Source organism: Diadema antillarum, unplaced genomic scaffold (genome assembly GCF_040938485.1).
Source record: "Diadema antillarum isolate AM-2024a unplaced genomic scaffold, OU_Dant_1.0 seq00002293_RagTag, whole genome shotgun sequence".
Lineage (NCBI taxonomy): Eukaryota > Metazoa > Echinodermata > Echinoidea > Diadematoida > Diadematidae > Diadema > Diadema antillarum.
In genome coordinates, this window is record NW_027272915.1 from 41,448 (window position 1) to 67,787 (window position 26,340).

General features: G+C 37.8%; 1 protein-coding gene across 1 annotated transcript; it reads left to right on the top strand.

The window, feature by feature from the left end:
- The first annotated feature begins 660 nt into the window (after positions 1–660).
- On the top strand, positions 661–25,509 carry LOC139714483 (syntaxin-binding protein 1-like). Its single transcript, XM_071626187.1, has 17 exons — positions 661–710; positions 5,515–5,564; positions 7,399–7,480; positions 9,948–10,024; positions 11,853–11,931; positions 12,362–12,465; positions 13,696–13,844; positions 14,854–15,069; positions 16,805–16,909; positions 17,534–17,597; positions 18,121–18,186; positions 18,844–19,063; positions 19,689–19,810; positions 21,066–21,167; positions 23,041–23,132; positions 23,628–23,788; positions 24,625–25,509. Exons 1-17 carry the CDS (start codon positions 683–685, stop codon positions 24,687–24,689), a joined length of 1,782 nt encoding a protein of 593 aa, XP_071482288.1. The 5' UTR covers positions 661–682; the 3' UTR covers positions 24,690–25,509.
- Positions 25,510–26,340: the final 831 nt, after the last annotated feature.

Consider the following 26,340-nt stretch of genomic DNA (forward strand, 5'->3'; position numbering starts at 1 on the left):
TGAATCGTCTGGAATCATTTTTCGATTACATCATTTGGGTAACGCCTCACAACTCTCCACTAAGATATCGATTGAGTTTCTATTTCTATGCCAAATCATTTATGTGTAGCCTACTATATTATCTTGATACCAGAGTTAACGCATCGTTGATATCGCAGTGACTGCGAATGGACCACGCCCACTCCTAATCGCTTCATCTCTGGTTAGACTGTCGGGGTGTTCAATAGCGTCTCCGAAAGTTGCTCTCTCAACTGACTGTCTTCGATTTGAGAAAGGAAATTAATGTATAATAGCTAATATCATGTGCTTTGCCAGTATGTGTGAGATTACCTCTTCCCATCTACGTTTATTTTCTCGGTGTTATCCTATATTCATAGCAATGGAGAAGAAAGAGAAAGTCTGTTTGGGCAGCTTTACCAGCAATCTTGATCTCAAATTACGGTATCTGCAGGGTGCTCGTAGCGAACACTGGTTTTGGCGCACACGTACGCGTAAGCTCATGTCATCAATAAGTCATTATGGCGAAATGTGTGTACATGTAAAATCGTACGTGGGGACTGGAGGAAAGATTATATCGCGCTGCACAGATGCGTACTCCAACCTCTTTTGGGTACATGTACTGACATATTCGCGTCACCCGTGCGCTGACACAGGGTAAATAATAATCACAGCGACAAGCAAAATGGCGTTGAAGGCGTTGGTTGGCAAACGTAAGTTTCCGTATATATCCTTATACTTCAAGCCATTTATATCATCATGTGTGGACATGAGGAGCTGAGTGTTAGCCGTTTTCTTTGGTGTATTTTGATGTAGTCGTAATGCAGCAAAACACAGTTATATGCCCTAAAGCCTCATGTACAGTACACGGCACGGTTTGTGCATCCTCACATAGCAAATGTACGATGTACGGTACAGTATGTATTCCTGTGTGGCACTGTGCTATATCTTCTGTGTGGTGTGTAGGGCCTGGAGCACTGCACAGCGGATGATGATGCACCTCCTCCATTCACGCCTCCCCCGAAATACTTCCACGGAAATTTAGAGACGGTTGATCTTTCAGTAACTAGGAAGGGTGGTTATATTTTACATTTTAGCAACTAGGATATGGAGAGACAAATTCTAAAGTAAAGACTCGTGTCTTATAGACATCCTAGACTATATCGTACCAAATCTTTATTAGCACTCGCCTGCGGCCTGACGTTGAGGTTGTTGTGCATAAAATTGTTCAGATTCGATAATAACAAGTTAGGTGCGAGAGAACCTCTCTGCTGCTGGATATGGTAGATGACTAGTTGAATACATTCAATTATTAAATTAAAACAAACTCGGCAAATTGCATGATCTTGTTTCTATGTAGGCCTAGGCCTATGGGAAAGAAAAGTTCGTGGTTAACAGTTGCAGTCGGTCTCTTGCATTTTTATGAATATTGCTGCATGCTGCCACTGTTGTCCAATCAATAATGGATCAAGGGCTGTTTTACATCCAATCAATAACTAACGGGCTCGTGGTTGGCTAAAATGGAAACCATCTGTGGCCTAAATGCAGTCAGTGCACAGTGTTTGGCTACACATAGAGTGGGCTTGAAAGATTTTATTTTATTATTATTATTATTATTATTATTATTATTATTATTATTATTATCATTATCATTATTTCATTTCATTTCATTTTATTTCCACAATTTGCACAACTGGTAAAAAAAGAAGAATGAACAATACAGGACAATATGTCAATCATATGCAATACAGAGTGTGGAGGAAGAAGCAAAGGCCATTGACCTGTCAAGGCTTCTCCTAGTAAAAAGTAACAATTATGACACAATACAAAAAAAAGAACAAAACAAAACAACAAATCAAAACAAGACAAAACGAAAACTACTGATATATACATGTATTAGCATAAAGGGGATTATTGCAGGAAGGCATTACTGCATGTATATGATTTTATAATATATTCTATCAATATATTTTTTATATTCTTTATATTTAATTTCATTATTATTTTCAACTTCATTATTTATTTGATTTTTTGCAAATAGCGTGGAATGTGAATGTGACCCATTGCCAAGTTGAAACATAGATATCAAATTTGGAATATGTAGTATTCAGTTTTTCACGGCACTGGACATTGAAACTGACCAGCAGTTCTTGCCAGTGTATAATAAATATTGGAAAGAGTACAAAGTTTACTAGTAGTAAAGTGTACAGTATACACCTGTATGGCCCTTGAACAATGACATTCACAATTTGTTCTGCAGAGTGACGTTCTTTGTGTTTAAACAACTGCCAGCATGGCATTTTAATAAGATTCTTGTCTTCGAATGAAATGTAAAAGGCTGCGATGAAATCAGCATCAGCTGTGTTTATCCTGGCTATGGTATAAAAAAGCATGTGTTGGCAAATGAAATATTGTAAACATCCCACTTTATGTCACATTTTGTTTCTTACTGTTTTCTAAATTTTCCTTTCTGATCATGTGTATTTGAAATATTGATGAAGATGATAGCATTTAGAATACCATGTTTTAGGCCTGCCTTGTATGTACCAGGTACTTTAAAAACCTCTAGAGGTGTTACATAGGAATCGGTTACACTGTCTGCTAGAACTCATTACCAATATCAGCATAACACACTTGACACCAAACAGATGTACACTGTAGCAGCAATTACATATTATACAGCTGAACTAATATGGAAACCCTTCAGGACTTGTATGACATTCAAGTGCAAATGTTCTAAATGGTCTGAAGTAGTGCCACACTGATCTCTAGCCTTTGGAATAGTGCCACAAAATCAGAATGTCTTAAAATGTTGTGTCTTATCAATGGCAACGTGAGATGACACTCTATGCTCACCATCATGCCAATTTTTTTTTTTCTTCCTAGGCCTATGGCCAAGGAGGAACACTTTTGTGAAATTATGCTTTTATTGCACACGGTGTCTCAATGTTTTTCACCAGTGTTTGTACTCTCTAAGTTACCCTTGCTCTAATAAAATTTTCAATAAACAGTTTCAGAAATTGTTGGCCTGAGCAAGAAGCCCAGCATCACAAAGTAATCATGCTTACATACTTAAGAATTTGTATGTAAATGTATGAAGCAAGAATTAAAAAAGTAGACATGATATTGAAAAGCCACATAGGTCTTCACAATGACTTGTTACCTCCGCCAAGGGAGGAGGTTATGTTTTCATTAGCATTGGTTTGTTGTGCAAAATAACTCAAAAAGTATTGCACGCCAGATTCAGATGAAACCTGCAGGAAAGGTTGAGAATGACACAAGGAAAAGATGAATAAATTTTGGTAGTGATCGGGAACTTTTTTATGAAGGATTTTTTTATATTTTGGCAGGTAGGGTCAATGAACTTATAGGAGTTCAAGCTGCGCATTTTGGAGGTTTTTATATGCACACTAAAGTGTGTACTCTGGTTTCTGCTAGGGTAAGTTGTGCCACGCAGGTGAGGGTTTATGACATGACAAAGGCTTCTTTACTGTATAAAAGCACAGTATTTTCGCGGCATGAAATTTTTGCAAATTGGAGCCGACAGCCTTTTTTGCTTCGTGACATTTTCGTGAGTTGCCTCTTACATTCAATACGTATAGTGTAGACAAGAACTTTCTCTTGCATTTTGATTCTGTGAATCTTGGCTCCCGTGAAATTCACAAAATTAAAATGCACGAGAACATTCATCGTTTTACAGTATTGGGAAATTGGGCAATTTTTCTGCATGCATACCTATTGATTGAAATCTCTGATCTCTATGGAAGAGCAAGATCATCGGTGGAAAGTAGCTGCTTGGCAGAGGTCTGTGCTCTCAAAGTGCTTTTCTAGTTTTAATATCTATGTTGAACTACATATATAGGGTTGTTGCACTCATATGATCAGAATGTACATGTAAGTAAATGTGTATTCTTTTCAACCAAATTAACAAAAGCCATTTATGCAGCACTTTAATAGTAAATGAATAAATTACCCCTGTCTGCTTGGTTGTATCAACTGCTCTTCCATTTCGAAGATTACCAGAATCCATGTTTTGTGGTTCAGTGGTCGTTGCAGACTCTGAAGTGGCTAATTCCTGTGAACTTGACCTGATTCTTATGTAAGTTAGCCAGCCCACTCAGACATAACAATGTGCCTCAGTCCCATAGAATGGTCATGGTGACACAATGGGGATTCAGTGGATTAGGTAATTCTATGCCTTGGAAGCTACAATTGTAGTTTCCAGACATCCATGCCAATCTGTGAAGATGCTCGTTAAAGCTGACATTGTCAATTAGGGAACAAAGTATCATGCAGTAAGGGTTAGAAGGATATAGAACACATACATCCGTACTGGTACTACATTTTATGTACACTATAAGAATATTGCAAGTTTGCGTGAATAGGAGCTCTCTAAAAAGATAATTGTTTGTAAATCCACTGAACAGACATTGAGTACTTTAATAAAGTTACTAGGATGAAAGGAATCTTCTTTCCTGTGGTCACTTCTCCTGAGCTATAGCCAATACACAATATAGGTGGGATAATACATTTCCCAGTACATACCTCCAGGTTTAGTGGAGCAAAGGAAACACTTTGAGCAGATTCTCAGAAGATTTCTTTTGCAGTCTTTCAGCTTGATTCTGTTCTTTCATGTCACAGCATGAATACGTTCATTCATGTCACTGTCCCACATTTGTAGTGATTTCTGTGATGATCGAGTAGTAACCACATGGATGATGTATGAATACAATGTAATTATGTTCTTGTGATGCATTGTAGTGTCTTTGTTCTATAGGATAATGATAAATGTAAATGGAACCACCACCATTAAAAGACAAGTTCCCCTTCATATACATGTACATACATATTGAGTGAATGAAGCAATATCAGTCGAACACATCAGTGAAAGTTTGAGAAAAATCGGACAATCCCTTAAAAAATTATGAATTTCTGCATACGTGTAGTCACTGTTGGATAAGAAAGCTACAAAATGTACTGTGAGTTATATTTCATGCATAGAACAATATAAGGAAAATGTAAAAGAGAATTCAAAAAAAAAAATCTTTGGAAAGGGTACACATTCTTTCAACTTTTTACTGACATATTGTAAGGGTAATATTATTCCCCCTGCCGTCTGAAAGAGGCAAGTCAAATGCTCTTTTAGTAATCAAGAAAAGTGAAAATCTGTTGAATTTTCTTTGTATTTTCTTTATGTCATTGTATGCATGTGTTATAATCACAAGCTGTAAAAGTCTTCTCATCCAGCAGTGGCAGTCCCGAAACTTCAGAAATACATTTAACTTACACACGGAATGTCTGATTTTCCTCAAACTTTCAGTAATGTGTTCTACAAAGTAATCATATTGTTGCATAAGGGGAACTTGTCTTTTAATTTGTTATGCCAACTACAATTTACTTCTATCTGATGCTGCTGTTTTGTACCATTTTAGTATACATTGTACATGTACAATGTACAATAGAAGATTTGTGCATGCAGCTCTCTTTGAACCTATTCTTTTACATTGATTCATGCAGGTATTATGACTGATGTCATCACTCCACTGAAGAAGCGAAAATGCCAAAATGTAAGTTGTTGTTCCCTAAAGGTTTAGATAATAGGCCCTACAGTTTCTGTACATGTATATGAAACTGAAAATTGTCTCTGGTGAGATATTCCACTTTCTGTCAATGCATCATTTATAAAGCTGATCTATAGTGTGAAAGTGGCACTAAATTGTATGTACAAATACTGTACCTTCTTATTGACTGCTGCAATTGCAACAATCTGGCAATATACCATCATTGGAGATTACACAAAAGTGACAGGTGAAATCCATTGCTCCTTATCTCATGTATAAAGCAATATCTACTAGTATTAAAGGAGGGTTTGATCTTGCTAAACCAGACATAGCATATGCATGATCAGCATCTCCTTTAAAAACAACAACAATAACGACATGTTTGGAATAAGGTAGTAAATTATAACTCAGAAATCAAAGCTGATATTCGGTGACTAATGTCTTTGATAGAAAAAAAAAATGTGGAAAGAAAAGGGATTACAGAAGTTGCAACTAACTTCTGGTAGCAGTAAGTGCCATTATGAAATTGTTTGTTGATTTCAAAATAATTGTTGTGATCATTTTGACAATTTTTGTGTCACATGGAAACTGCAAACCATGGATCCCCACACATCTCAATCACATGTATACCCCCATCACAATTGAAAAGGGATTTTTATTCTTATCTGTGTTGAAGAATCAACTCCTGTCCTTGATTGTGTTTAGAAATACTCTTATCCGCCAAATACCCCATTTTAATGCCCAATTTTTAATTGCCCTGAAGAGCAATTAAAAAAAACATGTTGAAATTAACTAAGCATGGTGGGAAATTGGAATTGCACATTAATGAAAATTTGTTCCCATGGGTGACATTTGCATACCATTACCAAGAAAAATGCCGTGCATGCCATGTTTAGTGATTTACTAACACTAAAATGGTCATCATAATTTATTTTATGTCCTATTTGCTCCAAGAGTCAGAAATCGCCCTCTGTCTCTTCATACTCGTCTTGCAAATGTTTCCATTTAGTATCCTTTCTATGGATTGTAAGTGTACCAATACCCTGAGTATCATGTTTACTTTATTTGAAGAATATACCTGAGACATGACATCTGCAAAATATTATGATTTTTTTGTCACTCCAATCTCTTTATATTTTGGTTTAAATGTGAATTTTACAGAGTATATACCAAAATGAAAATGACTTGAAGTAGATTAGTTGATCATCCAATTCTTTCATTCGAATGATCGTGCTATCAATATTTTTCTCCAAATATGTCTTGAATGATAGTGATGCGCAATGTGTTTGTGCAATCAGCTGACAGATCGATATGGAATCTTTATATTATTCATAAAAATGTACATGCCTATAGCTAGAACAGAGCAGGGGCCCGTTGCATAAAACTCCAACCGGATTTTTTTCCGCTTGAAATCACAAAATTCCGGTTGGAAGCTCCCAACCAGAGTTTTTATGCAACGGATTTTACGTTCTTAGGTTAGCAACCTTAAAAAATTCAGGTTGGGCAAATCCCAACCTGAATTTTTTAAGGTTGCTAAAAAAGTTTTATGCAACAGGACCCAGAACTTAAACGCATGAAGAGCAAGTGCCAAATTGTTATAGAGATATGATCTGATTTATCGAAATATGTATACTTTCAGGAGCTGTCACGGGTGAATTATAGCTGGTTTTTGTGTATTCTAGCTGTACACAAATTTCATTTCCAGGGGAATTGGTACATTTTAAGCCTCAGACACCATTATCTCAAAAGTAATTGATGCAGCACTCATCAACCATGTGTGCAATGATAGTGACAGGGTTAAAGCAATCCATCCCTTTATTATTAATCCAAATCTTGAAAGATACTCGTCTTGGACCAACTCAGCATGCGGATGATCTCTGCCTGTATCCGCATGCATGATCTTGCAGATGAGGGAATCACAAGTAAGTGAAACATTCTTGGCTTTGAAAGAGTGATGGGATTGTCGATGCATTTTGGTATGCTGGAATTCTTGACAAATACTCCTAGTTTGATTTTATGTGTTTTTGTTTGTCTGTTTGTTTGTTTTTGTTTGTTTAACTTAGCTGCAGCTCAAGATAATCATGCAGTACTTTTCTCAAATTCATCCAAAAAAACAAAAAACAAAAAAAAAAGTGGCATGCGTTGCCTTCGGATGTTCCAAAACCAACTCAGAAACAAAGAGTATTGATATGAAACCGATGTGTTGAATAAATTCGCTCATTACTACTGGTCACATGAATGATTATTATGTCTTCCTGAAGACTTCAATATCTCTTCATGTTAGACAATAGCATCAGCTGAGAGCCAGAAGGGCGTTGTTGCATTCTAAAATTTGAGCATTTATAAATAAAGACGAAACAATCAGTTTTCATGCAATAAAAAGTTTTGTATCTCATCAAAAGTGGGTAGATATATGACTGAGCATTGTTCCAAATATCTGGTAAAATAGGGCTCTTGAGGTTCTTATTTTTAATATTAACACCAAAAATGAAAATATTCTAAAATTCACATCATGATGTTGTAGAGGCGATCTAGTTGTATAATAGGATACCAATGTACTGAGTAACTCAGTACCCCTCAAAATTGTGATAACGCCCTTGTGTTTTCAGCTGACAATAGAAGAATTTCCCTGATTTGGGAATATCCCCCCGCTAATTGAGATACAAGTATAAACATGCAAGCATCTCCCTGAACTCTTTGGAATCTCCCTGATTTTGATGATCAATGTGCTGATCTGCTGATATTTAAGAAAGCAAGTGTATTTATGTACTGGGAGGCCGGAAAACATGGATGTATCCTTGTTGCTAGGATACAGGACAACAAATGAGCTGGCTAAGAGCTTTGCTAGTCAAACAGAACAGGGGATGGAATGTCAATTAGGATTTGTGTGCACTAGTGTTAAGTGATTGTCATGTATAAGGTGATGTTAATTTAGCCCCTTTTGAATTACTGTGTCCCATTAAAAATGTGTTTTGTTATCTGGTCGCATACATTTTTAATATCTATCTACTCTCGGTCTGAAGTGCATAAATGTACATGTGCAGTGTTGTTGACTTTATAGACTGTATACAGTCTGCAATGATATATTGGTATGGCAATCATGCATTTAGAATAGTATGTGTGACAATAATTTGGTAAAAGTGGGGAGGAAAAAGGGAGGGGGAAGAGATTTAAGTCAGTACAGAGCAGATTGTGCCTGATAGTTTTCAGATGTGGAATATTATGAGGGGTTCATTGTTTGTTTGTTTTTTGTTTTGTTTTTTTTTTTTTTTTGGGGGGGGGGGGGGTGCACGAATGAGTGGCAGAGAGGAAATTGTATGGATATCTGCATTGATCGGCTGCCAGAATGAATTGTGTTGATACACAAGCCGCATATTGATGTTAACTGCAATTCAATTTCAATACTCTCTCACTGCCACCCTCTTTGGAACTAATCTGTTTGCTGGAGGCCTTCCAAGATTGTTTGATTGTGACCAGAGGCTTCTTTCATGACATGAATTTAAAGTGTGTATCAAGTGAAAGTTACATTTTTATTGACAATGGTGACAGGCATGCCACAGAATTTGTGTTTTCTCTCTCGCTTTCACTCTCTGTTTGTCTGTCTCTCTGTCTCTTTCTCCCTATCTGTTCACTGCTTTCTTTTTATGCCTCCACCACAAAGTTTCGCCAGAGACAGCATTTTTTTTTGAGTTGCCACCTATTCGTCTGTCTGTCCATCTGTCTGTTCATCCGTCCGTATTTGATTTAGTGGATGACATAACTGAATAACCATTTGAAGTATCCAATTTTGTGGCTTAATGACGATTTGAAGTATCTGAATGAAACTTGGCAAATGTATGAGTAGATGAAGCTGTGCCTATCAGCTTTTGGGCACATGCTCAAGGTCAAAGGTCATAGGTCAAGGTCAAATGTGAAATTTCACTATTTTCCACATATCAGTGCAATGCCTGAATGTGTTTTCATGAAACTTACAATGTAAATACATTTATTAATGAATATCTGTTGTTGTATGCTGACAAAATGTGATACTTGTGACAGAACAGCCGTGAATGGATTATTGCAAATTTATGTAGATTATTATTAAAAAAGAACCAATAGCAACAAAAATGGAAATTTAAGATGTGCCCAGTTGCACGTAGTAAGATGCTCCAAAATGGGGCTGCATCAACATTCCAGACACTCGACCATGACTGATCACTGATTTTCTCTGACTGTCATCTTTATACCTCTAGACAGTGATGCCTGTTTTAAAGTTGCCTGCTGAGCCATGATCACTGTGGTGAAGTGAACCCTTGATTAGGAAAGATTTCTTGACGAGAAACAAGTGCCAGGAGGACCTTATTTTCTAATTAGGGTGTCTGCTTTCTTCATTTTTTTAAATTTGGTCAGTTGTTGAGGATATCAACAAGAAGCGGGAGCCCCTGAAAGGAATGGAAGCTCTGTACATCATCCAGCCAAATGACAAGGTCAGTGGTGGTGGTCGCCAAATAGACCATTTCTGTAATGCATTCACAATTTTGTGCATGCTTTGTTCACAATTTTGTGTTAGCAAACCACAAAGCTTGCCAGAGGATTGCCCTGCCTAGCGACAACTGATGAATGCTAATTGCTACTAAGTGAATTCCAGCCTGAGAAACTTAATTGGAGGGAGCAGGTGATTAATATGGTTCATTACTAGGGTGTGTGGGAAAAGAGACATCATCAATTTTGATACATTACAGAAATGGTCTATTAACAAGAAGGATAGAACAAGTAGGTATTGCAGGGATATGTACTTTGTAAGTTTAAATGTATTCAGACTTTATGCACAGCTTTGTGATGAATATCATGTACACTGTATGCAGGGCTCGACACTAACGGTGGCCCGGTGGCCCGGGGCCACCAAAAATGAAAGTCGGGCCACCAAATTTCAAAAAAGGGCAAATTTGGTGGGCCGCCTCGGGCCACCAAAATTTTTTGAAAAGTATGTCAATAAATTCGTAACTTTTTGCGCCGGAAATTAGCAGTTAAATTTGTTCAAAGGATGGATGAAAAGGACTGAATGAATGCCTGAGAGTGAGTGTTGCAAGTTTGTTGAAGTTTATTTATGAGTAGATATGTCCAACTTCTAATTCTTACTATCACAAATCTTAAATATTTGACTCATTAAAAAAAAAAAAGGACTTTTAATGTTTTTTATTGTTTTTTTTCCGGGACACCAAATTTTTCTCTTGGGCCACCAAAAATTTGAAATTTAGGATTTTGGTGGCCCCATCGGGCCACCAAACAAAAAAGTTAGTGTCGAGCCATGCTGTATGGCAGGCTTGCTGAGGGCTTCCGCCACAGTGCTACAAGGCCCATGTACTTGCCTGCTAGCCTGTTTTTTCCAGAGCATCTGAAACTCACTGTTGGGACAGTAAAATGAGTGGCACTAAATACATTTATGAGGCTCTGACCTGAATATCTATTCAAACATTAGGGAGAAGTATTGTATGTGATGCCCTGCTTACATGCAAACAGCCAGGATTCTGAGTATGAATATGTGCCCGCTAGGGACCCGGTCAATTTGATACCATGTACTTTGTTTCCCATTACCAGGATGGTGACTGGCAAAAAGTCCCCAAACCAACCACAAATTTTAATTTGTTTGTAAATTATACTGTGTCTGTGTTACTTCAGTACATCAGTCACTGAATTTGTGTCAAGTTAACAGCCAGATCACCGATTCTTTTTAGTACGGTACAGGGTATGAAAGCATTTAACATATGACAGTTTAAGCCGCATAAAACCAAGAGTGTAAGTGAAACGTAATACACAAATACCACATACGCAAAATTTGGCCAAAGGGAAGAAATCAGCAGTAGAGTTAGAGCCTTAAGATTCTGCATCTGTGGCAACGCAACTTTCACTGCATAAAATCCACAACAACTACATGTAGGTGTGGTACCCCAATGATACATGCTGTCAGTTGTAGAATAGGTAATGCAGTGCCAGTGTGCATTCAAATGTCATTCCACCCTTGGTAAACTTTGTGCAAAATGTACATGCATTTGTACATAAATCCTGTGCTTTCACTTTCACGAAGAAATCTGCACCTAACTTTCTGCTATAAATCAGAAGTGTGACTTCATTGACTTCATCTGCACTTGCATTTTCAAGTATGTATCAGATGTGTGACTTTATTGACTTGATCTGGAAAAAAAAAAGGTCAATCTGATTTAAGGTCAGTATCAAGAATTTCATGTATGACTGCATGGGAAATACCCATGTGGAGCATCTATATTATCAATGATAAATATTTGTTCCTCTTCACAGAATGTGACGCAGCTGATGACAGACTTCCGAGACATCAACATGCTCCAGTACAAGTGTGCTCATGTCTTCTTCACTGAGAGTAAGAGCTGGTAGTAGTAGTAGTTGTAGTAGTACTGTAGTAATAGTAGAAGTAGTAGTAGTAGTAGTAGTAGTAGTAGTCGTAGTAGTAGTAGTAGTAGTAGTACTGTAGTAGTAGTAGAAGTAGTAGTAGTAGCAGTAGTAGTAGTAGTAGAAGTAGTAGTAATAGTAGTAGTAGTAGAAGTAGTAGTAATAGTAGTAATAGTAGTAGTAGTAGTAGTAGTAGTAGTAGTATTGTAACTTTTATAACAACTACAATCACCACCATGATCATCAATATCATTGTGATTATCAGTGGATGTAGTGCTGTTTTATGCCTCGACTCCACAAGTTGAAAGCCAAATTAATCCAGCAAACTGGCAATGCAATATACCCTGTACACTGTTTTAAATCTCTGTTATCTTGTATGTTTCTGTTTGCTCAATGAACAGCCTGCAAAGCGGACCTGTTTGGGAAATTGTGTAAGAGCCCTGCGGCTCGTTACCTGAAGACACTCAAGGAAATCAACATTGCGTTTCTGCCCTACGAGTCACAGGTAATAAACAAGCTGCATTGTGTGTGATGTCATCTCATAAGTTCTGTACCCAATGCTTAATAAAACTTAGGGCTTTAGGATATTATCAATTTCATTGAGTACAAGTATTGTTACTCGTGTCAGGCACTGTATTGAATAATGTGAAAGGGTCACATGATGTAATTGCATATCACAGTGACGGGAGATTCTCCGTTCTTCTGACATTTGATTGATTGGTACGAAACTCAAAGCTAGAAACCAGAAGACACAACATGTGTCAAGGAGTCACAGTGCAAATCCACACTTTATGATGCCAGAGTGCTGGTGTGTTCTGTTTGTAAAGGGGAAAGAAAGGTCCTTGAAGGTAAAACAAAGTTTTCACATGGCTGCATAGAATGTTGACTTTTTGCCTGAATTGGAGACATAAGAAATGTGTGAAATAATGCTTTACAGGGGACTCCTGTTATAACAAAGTCCTGACGACCGGCAGTTTTCTTTCATTATATCGAAACTTCCTTATAACTGCACAAATAAACAATAAAAAACATATAGCGGATAATGTTGTGACCTGAATTTTTATTTTGTTGTAACCGGAATTTCGTTGTAACTCATATAACTTATATATAACAGGAGTGCACCGTAATAATACAATTTCAGGTGGGTAACGAAAATGTGAAATATCACCCAACATGGTACACTGAAAGTATTGAAATTTCAGAGCTTACCCAGTCGTGTTTGCTACGTGATGTTTTGTAGTTGAATCGTTTCATAGCAGTATCCATCATGTGAGAGTGACTTGCATGCAGCTGACAATCTGCATGCGATTCAATACTACAACTAGGGTATGATTGGATCGTCACATACTAGTCACGTTCAACATACCCACTACTGAATGGGGAGGATGCTTCTGGAATAATAGTTGTGTCCCATGATTGAAAGCATTTTACCAGTACTGGTCTCAAAATGTTCCAAAACAACTCATTATCCTGGCAAATAGTATTACACAGACAGGTTTCTAGTCTCTTCTTCTTTCTTGCAAGCAAACTGCCAATGGTGAGAGATCAATTTTGGAAGATAAAATGCTTTAGCTTTGAATACAGCTCCAAGGAGAAGCAGCCTCTTTGTGGAAGGTTGCCAAAACTCTCTCTCTCTCTCTGTGCCCCCTTCACTCTACTCTTGTTTGTTACCAAGGAAACGAGCTGGCATCATTAATGTTTGGTGGATTTTTCCTCTTTGCGTGTTCTCCTCCAGGTGTTCTCACTAGATTCCCCCGACAGCTTCAACATCTTCTACAGCCCAAGCCGTGCAGCCACCCGCGGTGCCATGATAGAGCGCATGGCAGAGCAGATTGCCACTCTTTGTGCCACCCTGGGCGAATACCCGGCTATCCGCTACAGAAGGTATGACAAACTTTTCTATTGCTTCCATTTGAACACAAATACTGTGTAGCTGTGGTCACACCACCCGAAACTGCACGTAGATTACTTCTCGATGACAGCCAAAAGTTTGAGCACTCGATCACACTACAGACAAAACTTCATGTAGTTTCAGTGATACAAAAGTACATGTTTTAATCTCTTACAGGAAATAATCTGTGTGTTGCTTTTTGTTTTTGTTTTTGGTTTTTTTTGGTCTTTTCTTTCGTAAGAAGAATCACAAAGTGGTTGCATGAGCAAAGCAATTACCAGCTCTCTTCTACAGGTCTACATTTTTTGGTGCTTACAAATATATGCTTCTGATATCTCATCATTTGTCATAATACATTTGTGTTACGACATTTTGTTATTTGTAATCTTGTCCGGACTGTAATCACTGATTCAGATTGTAGTGGCAAACTTCATTGAAGTTGTTTATCTTATTGTATTAATATCATTGTATAATATTGTCATTATCATATTGTCTCTTATTATGGTTTAATATTACCGCCGCCAAGAAAGGAGGATGTTAAGTGATCGTCAGCGTTGGTTTGTCTGTTTGCAAAATAACTCAAAAAGTCGTGTACGGATTAAAATGAAACCTGCATAAAAAGTTGATATTGACACAGCACCTCATTCAATTTGATAGTGACCCGGGAATTTTTATGGATTTTTGAAGAATTTTTCATCTTTTGACACATAAGGTCAACTGACTTGGGGTTCAAGCTGTGCATAGTGGAGGTTTCCATACACGCACTGAAGTGTGCGCTCTACTCGGGCAAGGCGCCGTGCAATGATGTAAACAAAAGGCTACTATTTTGGGAAATTGCATGCGTGTAAGGGTGGAAATGAGTTGCTGGCTTGGCGGAGGTCTGTGCTCTCCGAGTGCGTTTCTAGTCGAGTGTAATTGAGGAGTAGTGTTCAAAATAATATATCATTCTGAATTAATGCAACATCCACTTTTTCTGTCTCTTACCATTCTGGTTATGGTCAGTGAGTTTGACCGTAATCTAGAGATTGCCCACACCATACAGAGCAAGCTGGATGCCTACAAGGCCGACGACCCAAGCATGGGAGAGGGGCCGGAGAAGCGGCGATCACAGCTCCTGGTCATCGACAGGGGCTTTGACCCCGTTTCCCCACTCCTCCACGACTTGTACTACCAGGCTATGGCCTATGACCTGCTGCCAATTGAGAATGATGTCTACAGGTAAAAATAATTGATAGGATGCAGAGCAGTAATCTTTATTATTTTGATCAAACATCGTTCATGACTGAGAACAGTTTTTTTGAGTAGCCTAGCCTAGACTGGGACTGGTTAGGGTGGGATTTCACGGAGTACGCGAACGATTTGCGAAGGACGCGAATGGCAAAATCCAGCATTCGTATTTTAGTCTGCAAAAGATCGCCAAACGAACGTGAGGGTTCGGAAGCGTCGTCAATTGTTCGCGAATGTCGTTTTTACTTCGGCGAGAATTTCAAAAAAGTTTGAAATTTTTAGAGAACCTTTTCCGCACACTTGGTCGTGATTTGCTCGTGAATGGTTCTCGAAAGTGTCTTTAAAGCCTCATCATATGCGCAAGACCTTCGCAAGACACGCGCGATGTTCGCAAAATGTTCGTGAAACCCCAAACAGACTCCGAAACTTTGGAGAATGTCTCGCGTATCCCTCGCGTATGTTACGCGAAATCTGCGAAGTTTCTCCGATCATTTTACAATGTAATCGCAAACTGTTCGCGTACCTTTTGAGACATTCTCGCGAACGTTTAGCGCACGTTTTGGGGATGAATGACCTATATGCTTTCTACAAATAAAAATCGTAGCATATATCTAAACATCAAACAATTATTCACAACTATAGTAACAAAAAAAAATTAAAGACTATCAAAGAGAAAGAAATGTTTGATATACAAACAAAAAAAGATTGCAGAATACACTTAAAATTAATGTAAAGTATGTAAAATTTCATTTGAACTATAGAGATTATGTGTGGGAGGAACTGCTCAAAAATCAAATGCTTTACTAGTGGAGATAGGTCCTAGGGAAAAAATGTAGGCAAGCACACGATAGAGAAATGAGAGAAAAAGAAAGGAGAAATAGAGCAAAGAAAAAAAAAATCAACTGAAGACAGCTTCCGCCTCTCCTTGGGTACATTTTCTCCCATGATTATTGAAAATTTTTCGTTGTTTGCATTTCTGTCGCGTGTTCTTCGTGTACGTAACATGCTGTACTTTAGCAATTATAGACACGACATTCGCACATACGTCGTGGAAACTTCGCACAAATTGCGCAAGAATAGTTTTCGGCTTCATTGTCGGAACACATTCGGAGAAAAACTTTTCCTAATGTTGGATTTTGTCATTTGCGTCGTTCGCAAGTCGTTCGCGTGCTCCGTGAAATCCCACCCTTAAGGTGTTGCAGGAGTAACTTGCTAGTATCGTGAATAGAAATTTATTAATAGAGTTTATGCTTTCATGGCAATTTACACTAAAGGGAGATTAATTTTTGAATGGTATATTTGAATGAATGAATAAATGGTAAGGCACATAACTGTGCGTGTTGTACAGCTCAAGTGTTTAACAGGATGATGATGTCACAGCTGGAATATGAGTGAAGATGTTCTGGGGATTTTTTTTTTTTTTTTTATTAGATGGAGCTGAACAGGGTGTAGAAAAAAAAAATAAGAAAAAATGCTTAAAAGTATATGATGCATATTTTTGTGAAGTATTTAGTGATTTAGTTGTGTACAAACCAAAAGGCATCGATAGAGGTCAACATACTTTTGGATTTCAGGGACCTTTCAAGCTTGAAGCTGTGAAAAGTAATATTTCTTTTTCTATTCTTCTCTTACTAAGCAGTATAAAAAGCTGATGGTTTTGTTGGACCTTTGTTCAGTCATATGACATTGCATCCTCATCTCCGTCCCCTTCCCTCACTATGTACAGGTATGAGCAGCAGGGTGGCAGTGCTCCAGACTGTGAGGTTCTGCTGGATGAGAATGACGAGATGTGGGTGCAGCTGCGCCATCAGCACATCGCCGTGGTGTCACAGTGAGTAAATCCAAGGGTGTGGTTGGTGTTCATCATACATGTAGTGGCACAATAGGTATTCATGATTTCCTTGGTACTCATACATGTTCATGATTTCCTTGGTACTTATACATATTCATGATTTTCTTAGTACTTATAAATGGTAATGATTTCTTTGGTACCATACATATTCATGATTCTTTTGTACTTATACATATTCATTATTTCTGTAATACTGTCTCATATTCATTAGTTTCACAAAGTGAAGTGAGATAGCTCAGGTGTGATGTGTGTGCCAGTGGTTTAGATAGGCTGGCACATAACCTGATATTTCCAGAGCATTGTCTGCTAATTTGTGTGGTTAGATTTGATAATGTAAAGGGAACCTTACTGTGAGTGCTAGTCCTTGGTAAGATATTTTCAAGATGAGAATTGTATGTGTACTTCCTATCCTTCATTTCAACAGATGTGAAATGCACACTGCCTTCTACTGACCTCTGCAGGAGACATAACACATCTATTAGTAGCTTGTACAAGATAATATTGTAATGTTCCAATATCTGTTTAAAAAATTTCAAATTCTCTAATATGAAGACTCATTGTAGAACATGTGATGATGGACTGTTTTTCTGCATCCTTTATTAGGACTGTGACCCAACAGTTCAAGGAGTTTGCTCAAGGAAAGAAGATGGGATCAGGTGGTGAAAAGGTATAACAGAATGTATGTTATTGCTTGAACTGGCTATGACAGTATTTTTTTTGTGTTGTACATTTGAAGAAGTCGGTTGTATATGTTTAAAAGTACAATGATCACCTCAGTCCTGTCAAACTGGCCAAATTTACCTAAATTGTTCAGATGAAAAGACAACATATTGTCATTGTGTTGTGTGAGGGGTTTGGATTGTAATGGCACCGGTCACAGATGTATTTTACTGTTCTGCGTTTATAAGGATACCTTCTATAAAGCCTGAATGTCAATTTCACGTAAGCATGCATTTCAAAGGTTAATGAGATAAACTGCTTTTTGAATGTCAGTCAGGAACATGTTCTGGCATTCATGAGTGAATGTCATCTCCAACAAGTTTTGCAGAAGTATCTGAAACTAGAAGTATCTGAAACCTCAGGACAGAAGACACTTTTATGTGATTTAGACAGTAGTGAATGTATGTGTTGTACATTTTGTCACATGCTGAGTTTAGATATTCACATTTAATTCTCTCCTCGTTTTGCAGACAAGCGTTCGCGATCTGACTCTGATGATCAAAAAGATGCCCCAGTACCAGAAAGAATTAAGAAAAGTAAGTTTTGTCATTTTATATGGTTGTACATAAATACTAAAGGAGTGGAAATGGTGAATAAGTGGTATGTTCATACCATCTTATGGCAGAACACCATCCAGCTGATGATAGTCTCATATTAGTCAATTAGTTGGTAATTATTATGAATATAAATTCATCCATGTGTGTGTCTGGGTATGTGATGTTTGACTTACTACAAGTGAAGGAATATCTAATAAGTGATGTTTCATACAATCTTGTTGCAGTATACCACCCAAGATACTAGTAATGAACAAATGATGAATAAGTGATGTTCTACACAGTCATACAAATACACCCAACAAGTTACACCCAATTTGCACCCAAATAACACCCAACATTGTATGCAAGTTACTAGTAGTGAACAAATGTTGAAAACTAGTAAATGTTGTTCAATACAATCTTACAAATACACCCAATTTACTAGTAGTGAACAATGTTGACAAAGTGATGTTCTATACAATATTACAAATACACGGATGTCACACGCAAGCTAAACACAAGGTACTAGTTGTGAACAAATGTTGACTATTACTGATTGAAGTTCGATACAATCTTACGAATACAACCAGGTTACGCCCAAATTACTGGTTGTATACAAATGTTGAATAAGTGATGTTCTATACGATTCTGCGGCAGTACACCACCCAGCTGAAACTGGCGGAGGAATGCATGAACCAGTACAAGAACAATGTGGACAAGCTGGTCAGAGTGGAACAGGACCTGGCCATGGGAATGGACTATGAGGGTGAGAAAGTCAAGGACCACATGCGCAACATCGTCCCCATCCTCCTCGATGCCAAGATCTCCGCCTACGACAAGCTACGCGTCATCCTCCTCTACATCATCAGCAAGAATGGTAGGTGGTAGGCCGGGATGATTACCATTCGGCGCTTGAATTCCACCTCTTAAGGTGTTTGATGTTGTTGTTTTGATGATTGTTTTCATATTCTTTTTTTACGCCTCCACTCAAAGGGTGCCTGAGGCATTATGGTTTTTTTCTTTTTCAGAATCTGTGGGTGGTTTATAAAACCTTTCGCAACCAAACACCAAGATACCTCAACAATTGTATCAAGTTGTATACTCCTCTTAGAAGGAATCTATGTTCTAGTACTGACCCCGTTCATCTTTCCTGTCCCTGAACTCATAGTTAACCCGGGGATCATGCTTCTACCCCAACAGCAACAAAGGAATGAAACGAACTGCCCGCTTTCATCAGATCTACAAGTTCAGTGCACACTTTTCAGAAAATAATGAAGACATATCCATTTCCTCAGTTCTTGGAGAAAGTAATTAAAGAAATCAATGCATTTGAACAGGTTCTCACCGAATGTTGGTTTCATTCAAGAAATATCTCTTGAATGTTTCTCTTCATGTAATCGCATGGACATGTCCTGTAAGTTGTTCCTTTCCCACTTTTAGTAGCCTCTCCCACCACGCTGTTTTCTCTATTTTTTTTCACTCCTTCTTTCTCTGCCCAAAAGACGGGAAATTGGGCATTACGGAGGAGAACTTGAACAAGCTGATCCAGCATGCAGTCATTCCAGACACGGACAGACCCATTGTCAACAACATGGCCCAGCTCGGTGTGCAGATCATCCACAATGTGAGTCCTGGATTTCATTTCATAAAAGACTACTGTAAAAGTGGAAATTTTCGCGGTGTTGAAATTTTCGCGCATTTCGCGCAATCAGAAACTAGCGCGAAAATAAAAGCACATGAATATTTTTGCTTGCCACATGTTCCTGTGCGTGATGTCTTGATTTCGTGGAATTAAAAACACGCGAAACTCTTCTTACCCGGCCAAGCGCGAAAAATTAGTCGCGCGAAAATATCCACTTTTACAGTACATGAAATTTCATTTTCCCTTTTGAGTGGTGCCCAGAAGGAGGTTCAAAGGTTTGCTCTGTTGCTAAACTTCTGCATTCACAGCATGTCTCACTCTATGTTGATGTACTTCTTGCCCAGTTACTAACAATTCTTCTCTGAGTTTGTTACTGTTGTTGATTTTTACATGTATATGTGTGTTTCTTTTACATTTCATCTGAAATCAATAATTTCATGATTAAAAGGGTTGTCATGTAGTAATTATTTATCATCATTTTCATAACTGATGTTTAACTATTACCACTTCTATTGCTACGACAGTTCTTTCATTAATTTTGCCACATGTTTGTGTTGTGTACGTATTTTTTAATGTATGCATTTTTTTTATTTTTTTTGTGATCATCTACCTATTTGACCTTTATAAAGTGAAAGATGCAAATTATAGACCAGGAACAGGAAACAAGAAGAGTAACAATTAGGAGATGAAAGATTTAAGAAGGAAGTATCTGGGATACCATGCAGTTCAAATTTCACAGAAGCAGATCATCGTTTGAAAAAAGAAAAGAAAAAGACTTTACTCTTGCCTTCAGCTATTAAAGTATCCTAGTCCTAGTTAAAGGCATTATTTACCATTTGCAGATGAAACAAAAACCCAGCTTTAGTTCTTAAAAATAGTCCTGATATATGAATTAGTTATAGAAACAACCAATGTAAAAATGTTAATTAGTCAAATCAATGCTAAATATTGCTAAATATACAAAATGTGAACAGTAATTATAATAAAATTGCTTCTAAAAGAAACCATCTACAGTTATGGCTTATTGAGAAAAATAGTGATATCTAATTATATTTCAGGCTTTATTGTGAAATTTATATATGGTAGGATGTTTTGTAATCCAACTGACATAGACATATGCATCAAATGTGATTACTCTAACATTTTCTAGATCCTGCTCCTATTGGTAAACAGTACCTTTAAGACAGTGATGGTTTCAGATTTTAAATGTTTGTTCATAACCCTTGTCCCCAAACAGCAAAGGGCTCGCAAGTCCAAGCCCATGCAGCGGAAGGAGCGCATCACGGAGCAGACCTACCGGATGTCACGATGGACTCCAGTCATCAAGGATATCATGGAGGTATGTACAGTCTCACGTCATCTGCTCTACTACTGTACCTGCTATTACAGTCAATACTGCCCTACTTTGGCAAAAGGAAGCAAGTGACATACCATCCAAATTTGAGTTATTGATGTTTTCATAATCCACATAATGACCTCTTCTTCCAGGCCAAATTTCATGCAGAAACACCCATCCTACGAAGAGATATGTTAATTAAGATATCATAACAGTCCACTGACGTCAGTGTAACTGACAGACACATTTTGCTCTTTTACGAGAAATGTCACTTTTGTCACTTGCTTCCTTTTGCCAAAGTAGGGCAGAATAGTGTATTTATAAAGATTTGTGATTGGTTGAATTGGAACCATATGACATTCATTGACTTCGTGACCATTAACTTTACTTTGGTTCTCCTGTGTTAAACAATTAAGGTGTTAAAAGCATGGTCAATGTTATAATTACACTTCAATTACTATAGGAACAAATTACACATGTTCTTTCATGCACTATTGTAACCATTATACACTCCAAATATGTACTGAGTAACTAGCCCTTGTGCAGTTCTGCTTCACCTCAGTCATTGTCCTCACCGAAATAAATCTGCACTCAAGCAACTTGCGCATTTGTCATGTGTATTAGCTAATATACATGTACGCCCAGGGCACTCAAGATTGTATACTACTCATTCGATGTTTCACAAAGGTTTTCTTTCTCAAAACTCTGCAAGTTGACTACTTCTTGCAAAATCAACCCGTTGAAGACGGACTGATTTTGCTACAAGACGCATTTCCCATAGACACCTGCCTGAGTATACTCGGGACTCATCCTCAACGGGTTAACAATATGCTGAAACATTGCTTCCTGTCCCACAAATGCAAAGTATGTTAGTCCAGAGGGGAAAAATCCAAATGTCATTGCCTTTAAAAAGAGATGATACTTATTTCTCCTACCATCCTGGTAGTTCTAAAGTGCAAATGTGATTGCTCACAAAATTCTTTTGCAAGTCCCAAATTACAGAACATCATACTGATGAAATGTAAAGTCATGTGAAACGGAACACGTTCATAGAATCAACCCACCAAAGTCAAGTCAGTGAAAGCAGACTTCATGGGCAGATGGTCTTTACAGGCAGCTTCATTGCAGTGTAAACTGTTCTGGCTGTGAAACAAATTTAGAGGTCTTTCTTGGCAGGTGATCTCTGTAGACAGGTGCTTTTAGATCATATAGTGACCATTCAGCAATCTTTAAACTGGATTATTCTACCACTTGCAGATAAAAACAGAAAAGGCAACATTATTTAGATATAGTTAAATTGCCATCCGCATGTTTGTGCCTGTGTTGAAAAAAAAAAGTAGATTGGATGCAGAAAAGTTTCTCTTGATATCTTTGATGAATATTATCTTGACTAGAAGCAAAACATGGTGGGTAGTGAACCCATGGATATAATTCTGTGTTTCTGTTCCAAGCCTTCAGATTTGCATTATTTTGTCATATAGATTTCTGAGGACCTTCACATTGGGTTCTCCTGTGTTGTGATTAAAGATATCCAGAGATTACATAAGGGCTATTGTTACATTGAGGTTACAACTATTTATGCCTTTAGCTGAACTTTTGCTTTGAAGTAGAATTGACCTCATAAGTCATTGGTTTAAAGTCTTAAGCAAAAGTGTCAATTTATATGATCATTGTCATCTGTATCAGCCAAATGTGTGCGTGTAAATTTAACATATGTGACGCTTGGATTCTTGTCGAACATTGACCTTACAGATTTTCATCTTTTATGAGGCCGCCATTGATATTAAAGTTAACAATAGTTTGAAGTTTTCTACCAGAATCACATTCTGCATTGATCCCACATGTTCCCATTCTACTTTCTGTTTGATGTTTGAAGGATGCCATCGCCAATAAGCTGAGTGACAGGGATTATCCATTCCTGTCAGGCAGGAACAACACTGGGAGCATGGGAAGCTCTGGGCCCAAGAGGTGAGCAATACGTATTTCATTGTATTTTGACTTTTTTTTTTAATTGTTTTTTTTTCGATGGAAATCATCGGCGCGCTATTCCAATCATAGACAACATGAAATTAATTTATTTCAATCAGTAAAAGTAAAAATAATGATACATTTATGAATTTTGGTCAGAAACAGAATTTGCATTGGATTTGTACATGAAATCACGTTTTTGAGCAATTTTAGGTCTGATATGCATGTTGTCATAAAAGACTTAAGTGGATGAATTTTGTTGACATGTACAGGATTCTTAAGTTCTCTTTATCCAAACTGATGAGTCACGACAATCAAATCTGATATGTATTCTTATTTGTGCTACACTGCTTTTCACTTTGTTGGTTGAAATCTGGTTTGTGCCACAGTGCCTTTAAAATTAGTTGGTTGAAGTCTGGTTTGTAGCATTCACTGTCCCTCGATATCTGTGTTCTCTGAAACCCCAATATGTTTTGTCCATCTTAACCATGTCAGTGCTCGCTATGGCAACTGGCACAAGGACCGCGGCCCACTGGACTACAAGACCGGGCCCCGCCTCATTGTCTTCATCGTGGGAGGAGTTTCGTACTCTGAGATGCGGTGTGCATACGAGGTGTCCAAGGACCCTCAGTTCAACAAGTGGGAAGTCTACATTGGTGAGTCAGAAAGGGCCTAACTGCGTGCGTGTGTGGGGGGGGGGGGGGGGGGGGGGGATGGGAGGGGGTCAGAAGGGGAGGGACATGAGGGGCATGGAATTTCGGATGGCAAAAGGCTCAAGGAAAAGGCTCAAGTTTTGAGAGGGAAATATCTCTCTGGAGTCTCAAAATATCTGTGTAATGGATTAAAAAATGTGTCATTTTATTGTCTCAACCACTGAATGTGGAGGCTGAACAAAGGTAACCATAGGGCACCCATCAGTTCTGCTTGCAAGCTTTTGTGTGACGGATGACTTGCCAATCATTACTCGATTTGCATCTTAATTTTGGATAAATCAATCTATCATTGATACCTTCATCTACTTCTGTATTTCTTATTCTTACAACAGGTATTTTCTGATATACATATGTATGTATGTGGGTATGTATGTATGTGTGTATCTATGTATGTATGTATAGTTTGTGTAATTTTATTGTAAAGGACTTTTTGGACATTTGCATTTGCTCAACTCTGTTTGTACTTTTGCTAATTTTTACCATTCTGTGACAGATATGTGTAGAGAAAACAACAGAGGAACTCTTGTTTTTATCTGCAGAAATTTGCCCTACCCACAAAGGACACACAGGGAAAAACTTTTTTTTCAGGAAATTGCTTGCAAATGTATGTTTTTAACCCGTTGAGGACAGTTTAGTTTTGCTACAACACGCATTTCCCATAGACGCTTGCCCGAGCATGCTCGGGACTCGTCCTGAACAGGTTGATAGTCAGCCCTCCGATGAAAGAAGTTGGCATGGAACCATTGATTTAATGCACTGCTTAATATTCATTTCCCCAGGTTCCACTCATATTCTGACGCCGGAGGGATTCCTGAGTGATCTGCGGGAGCTCAGCAGCAACTGATTGCCCACCTACCACTCACAGCAGCTAACGGTCAAAGACTGACCAGCCCTAACGGTCACAGACTGACCAGCCCAGAGTAGGAGGGAGTTGGTCATTCCGAGAGGTTTTGCTGCCCAGCGTGCAGCAGCAGTGTTCAATATTCCTGATTTATTGATTTTGAAATATATCTATTTAGTAACAATGGAAAAAAAAGTCATTCCCTGATGCATATGGGGTAACCATTACTCTTGTTTGTAAAATCTTGAGCATTAATGTCAAGAGAGAAAAAAAAGAAAAAACATGTTAAGCATATGTATCATCATAATGACAGTTAACATTAGATTAGATGCAGACTGAGGTAATGCGTTTGACATTGTGATAGAATTGCCAACCTGAAGTTTAGTGCTCGACAATATCAACTCTACATACTAGTGCTGGGGTGAAAGTGAGGTGGTAGTTATTTAACGTGATATGATGTACTACGATTTCTGTCAGTGATGGATTTCGATCAATTCTGTTTCTCTTGTGCTCAGTTCTTAAAGTAAGTAAGTGTACCACTAATACACAAGACTATTTTTCGCATTGAAACGAGGTTTCGATTCCTTCACACAATGGACATTGATTGAGACATTGTTATGTATATATTCGTACTTGGTACCCGTGCAAGTGTATAGATATTTTGATATCTCGATGCCAAGCATACTCACTGTTGATTTCCCACCTGATCTTGCAAAGCCAGCTAGAGAGCGGTGCATCTCTCAAACTCACAATGGTGGTTAAATCTCTTACCTCTATCTGTTTCTCTCTTTTTCTCTATCTATGTATGTATGTATGTATCTATCTATCGATCTATCTATCTATCTATCTATCTATCTATCTATCTATCTATTTATCAATCTATCTATTAATCTATCAATCTATCTATCTATCTATCTATTTATCAATCTATCTATCAATCTATCTATCTATCTATCTATCTATCTATCTATCTATCTGTCTATCTGTCTTTCTGTCTTTCTATCTATCTATCTATCTATCGATCTATGTATCTATCTGTCTGTCTATCTGTCTATCTTTCTTTCTGTCTATCTGTCTGTCTGTCTGTCTGTCTGTCTGTCTTCCTCTCTGTCGCCCACTCTTTCTGTTATTGTTTTGTTGAGATAAGTTTGGAGCTTGCCAGAAAAATATGTGCCCATACGATTTATATGAATAATAGAAAGATTTTGTGAAGGTTGTGTTTTTTCCTTGCCTAAACAAGAACTGCCTACAGTTTGTTCATATGTGCCACAAGTTCTGTATTCGTGTTCAGGAGAAATCCGAGTAGAGCATTCAAAAGCTAATGAAACGGTAGAGATGGGAGAATTGTCAAGTAGTGGCAAGAAAAACAACAAAAAATACACATAAAATGAAAGAGTTTAAACATGAATTCAAAATTCTACCTAGATGACTAGAGAAAAAAGGACTGTTATCGCTTTGTTTGCCATTTTGTGTAACCAAAGAAACAGACAAAAACAGGCCAAATATGAGTTCATGAAAGCTATGTGTGTTTATGCATCATCAATGGCCGTGTTCATCATCATGATACACATTTCACTGAAGCCCTTAGCACTATTGCCACTGGCACACACAAAGTAAAAAGTACTTTGCCACGAATGCTGATGTATGAAATGAC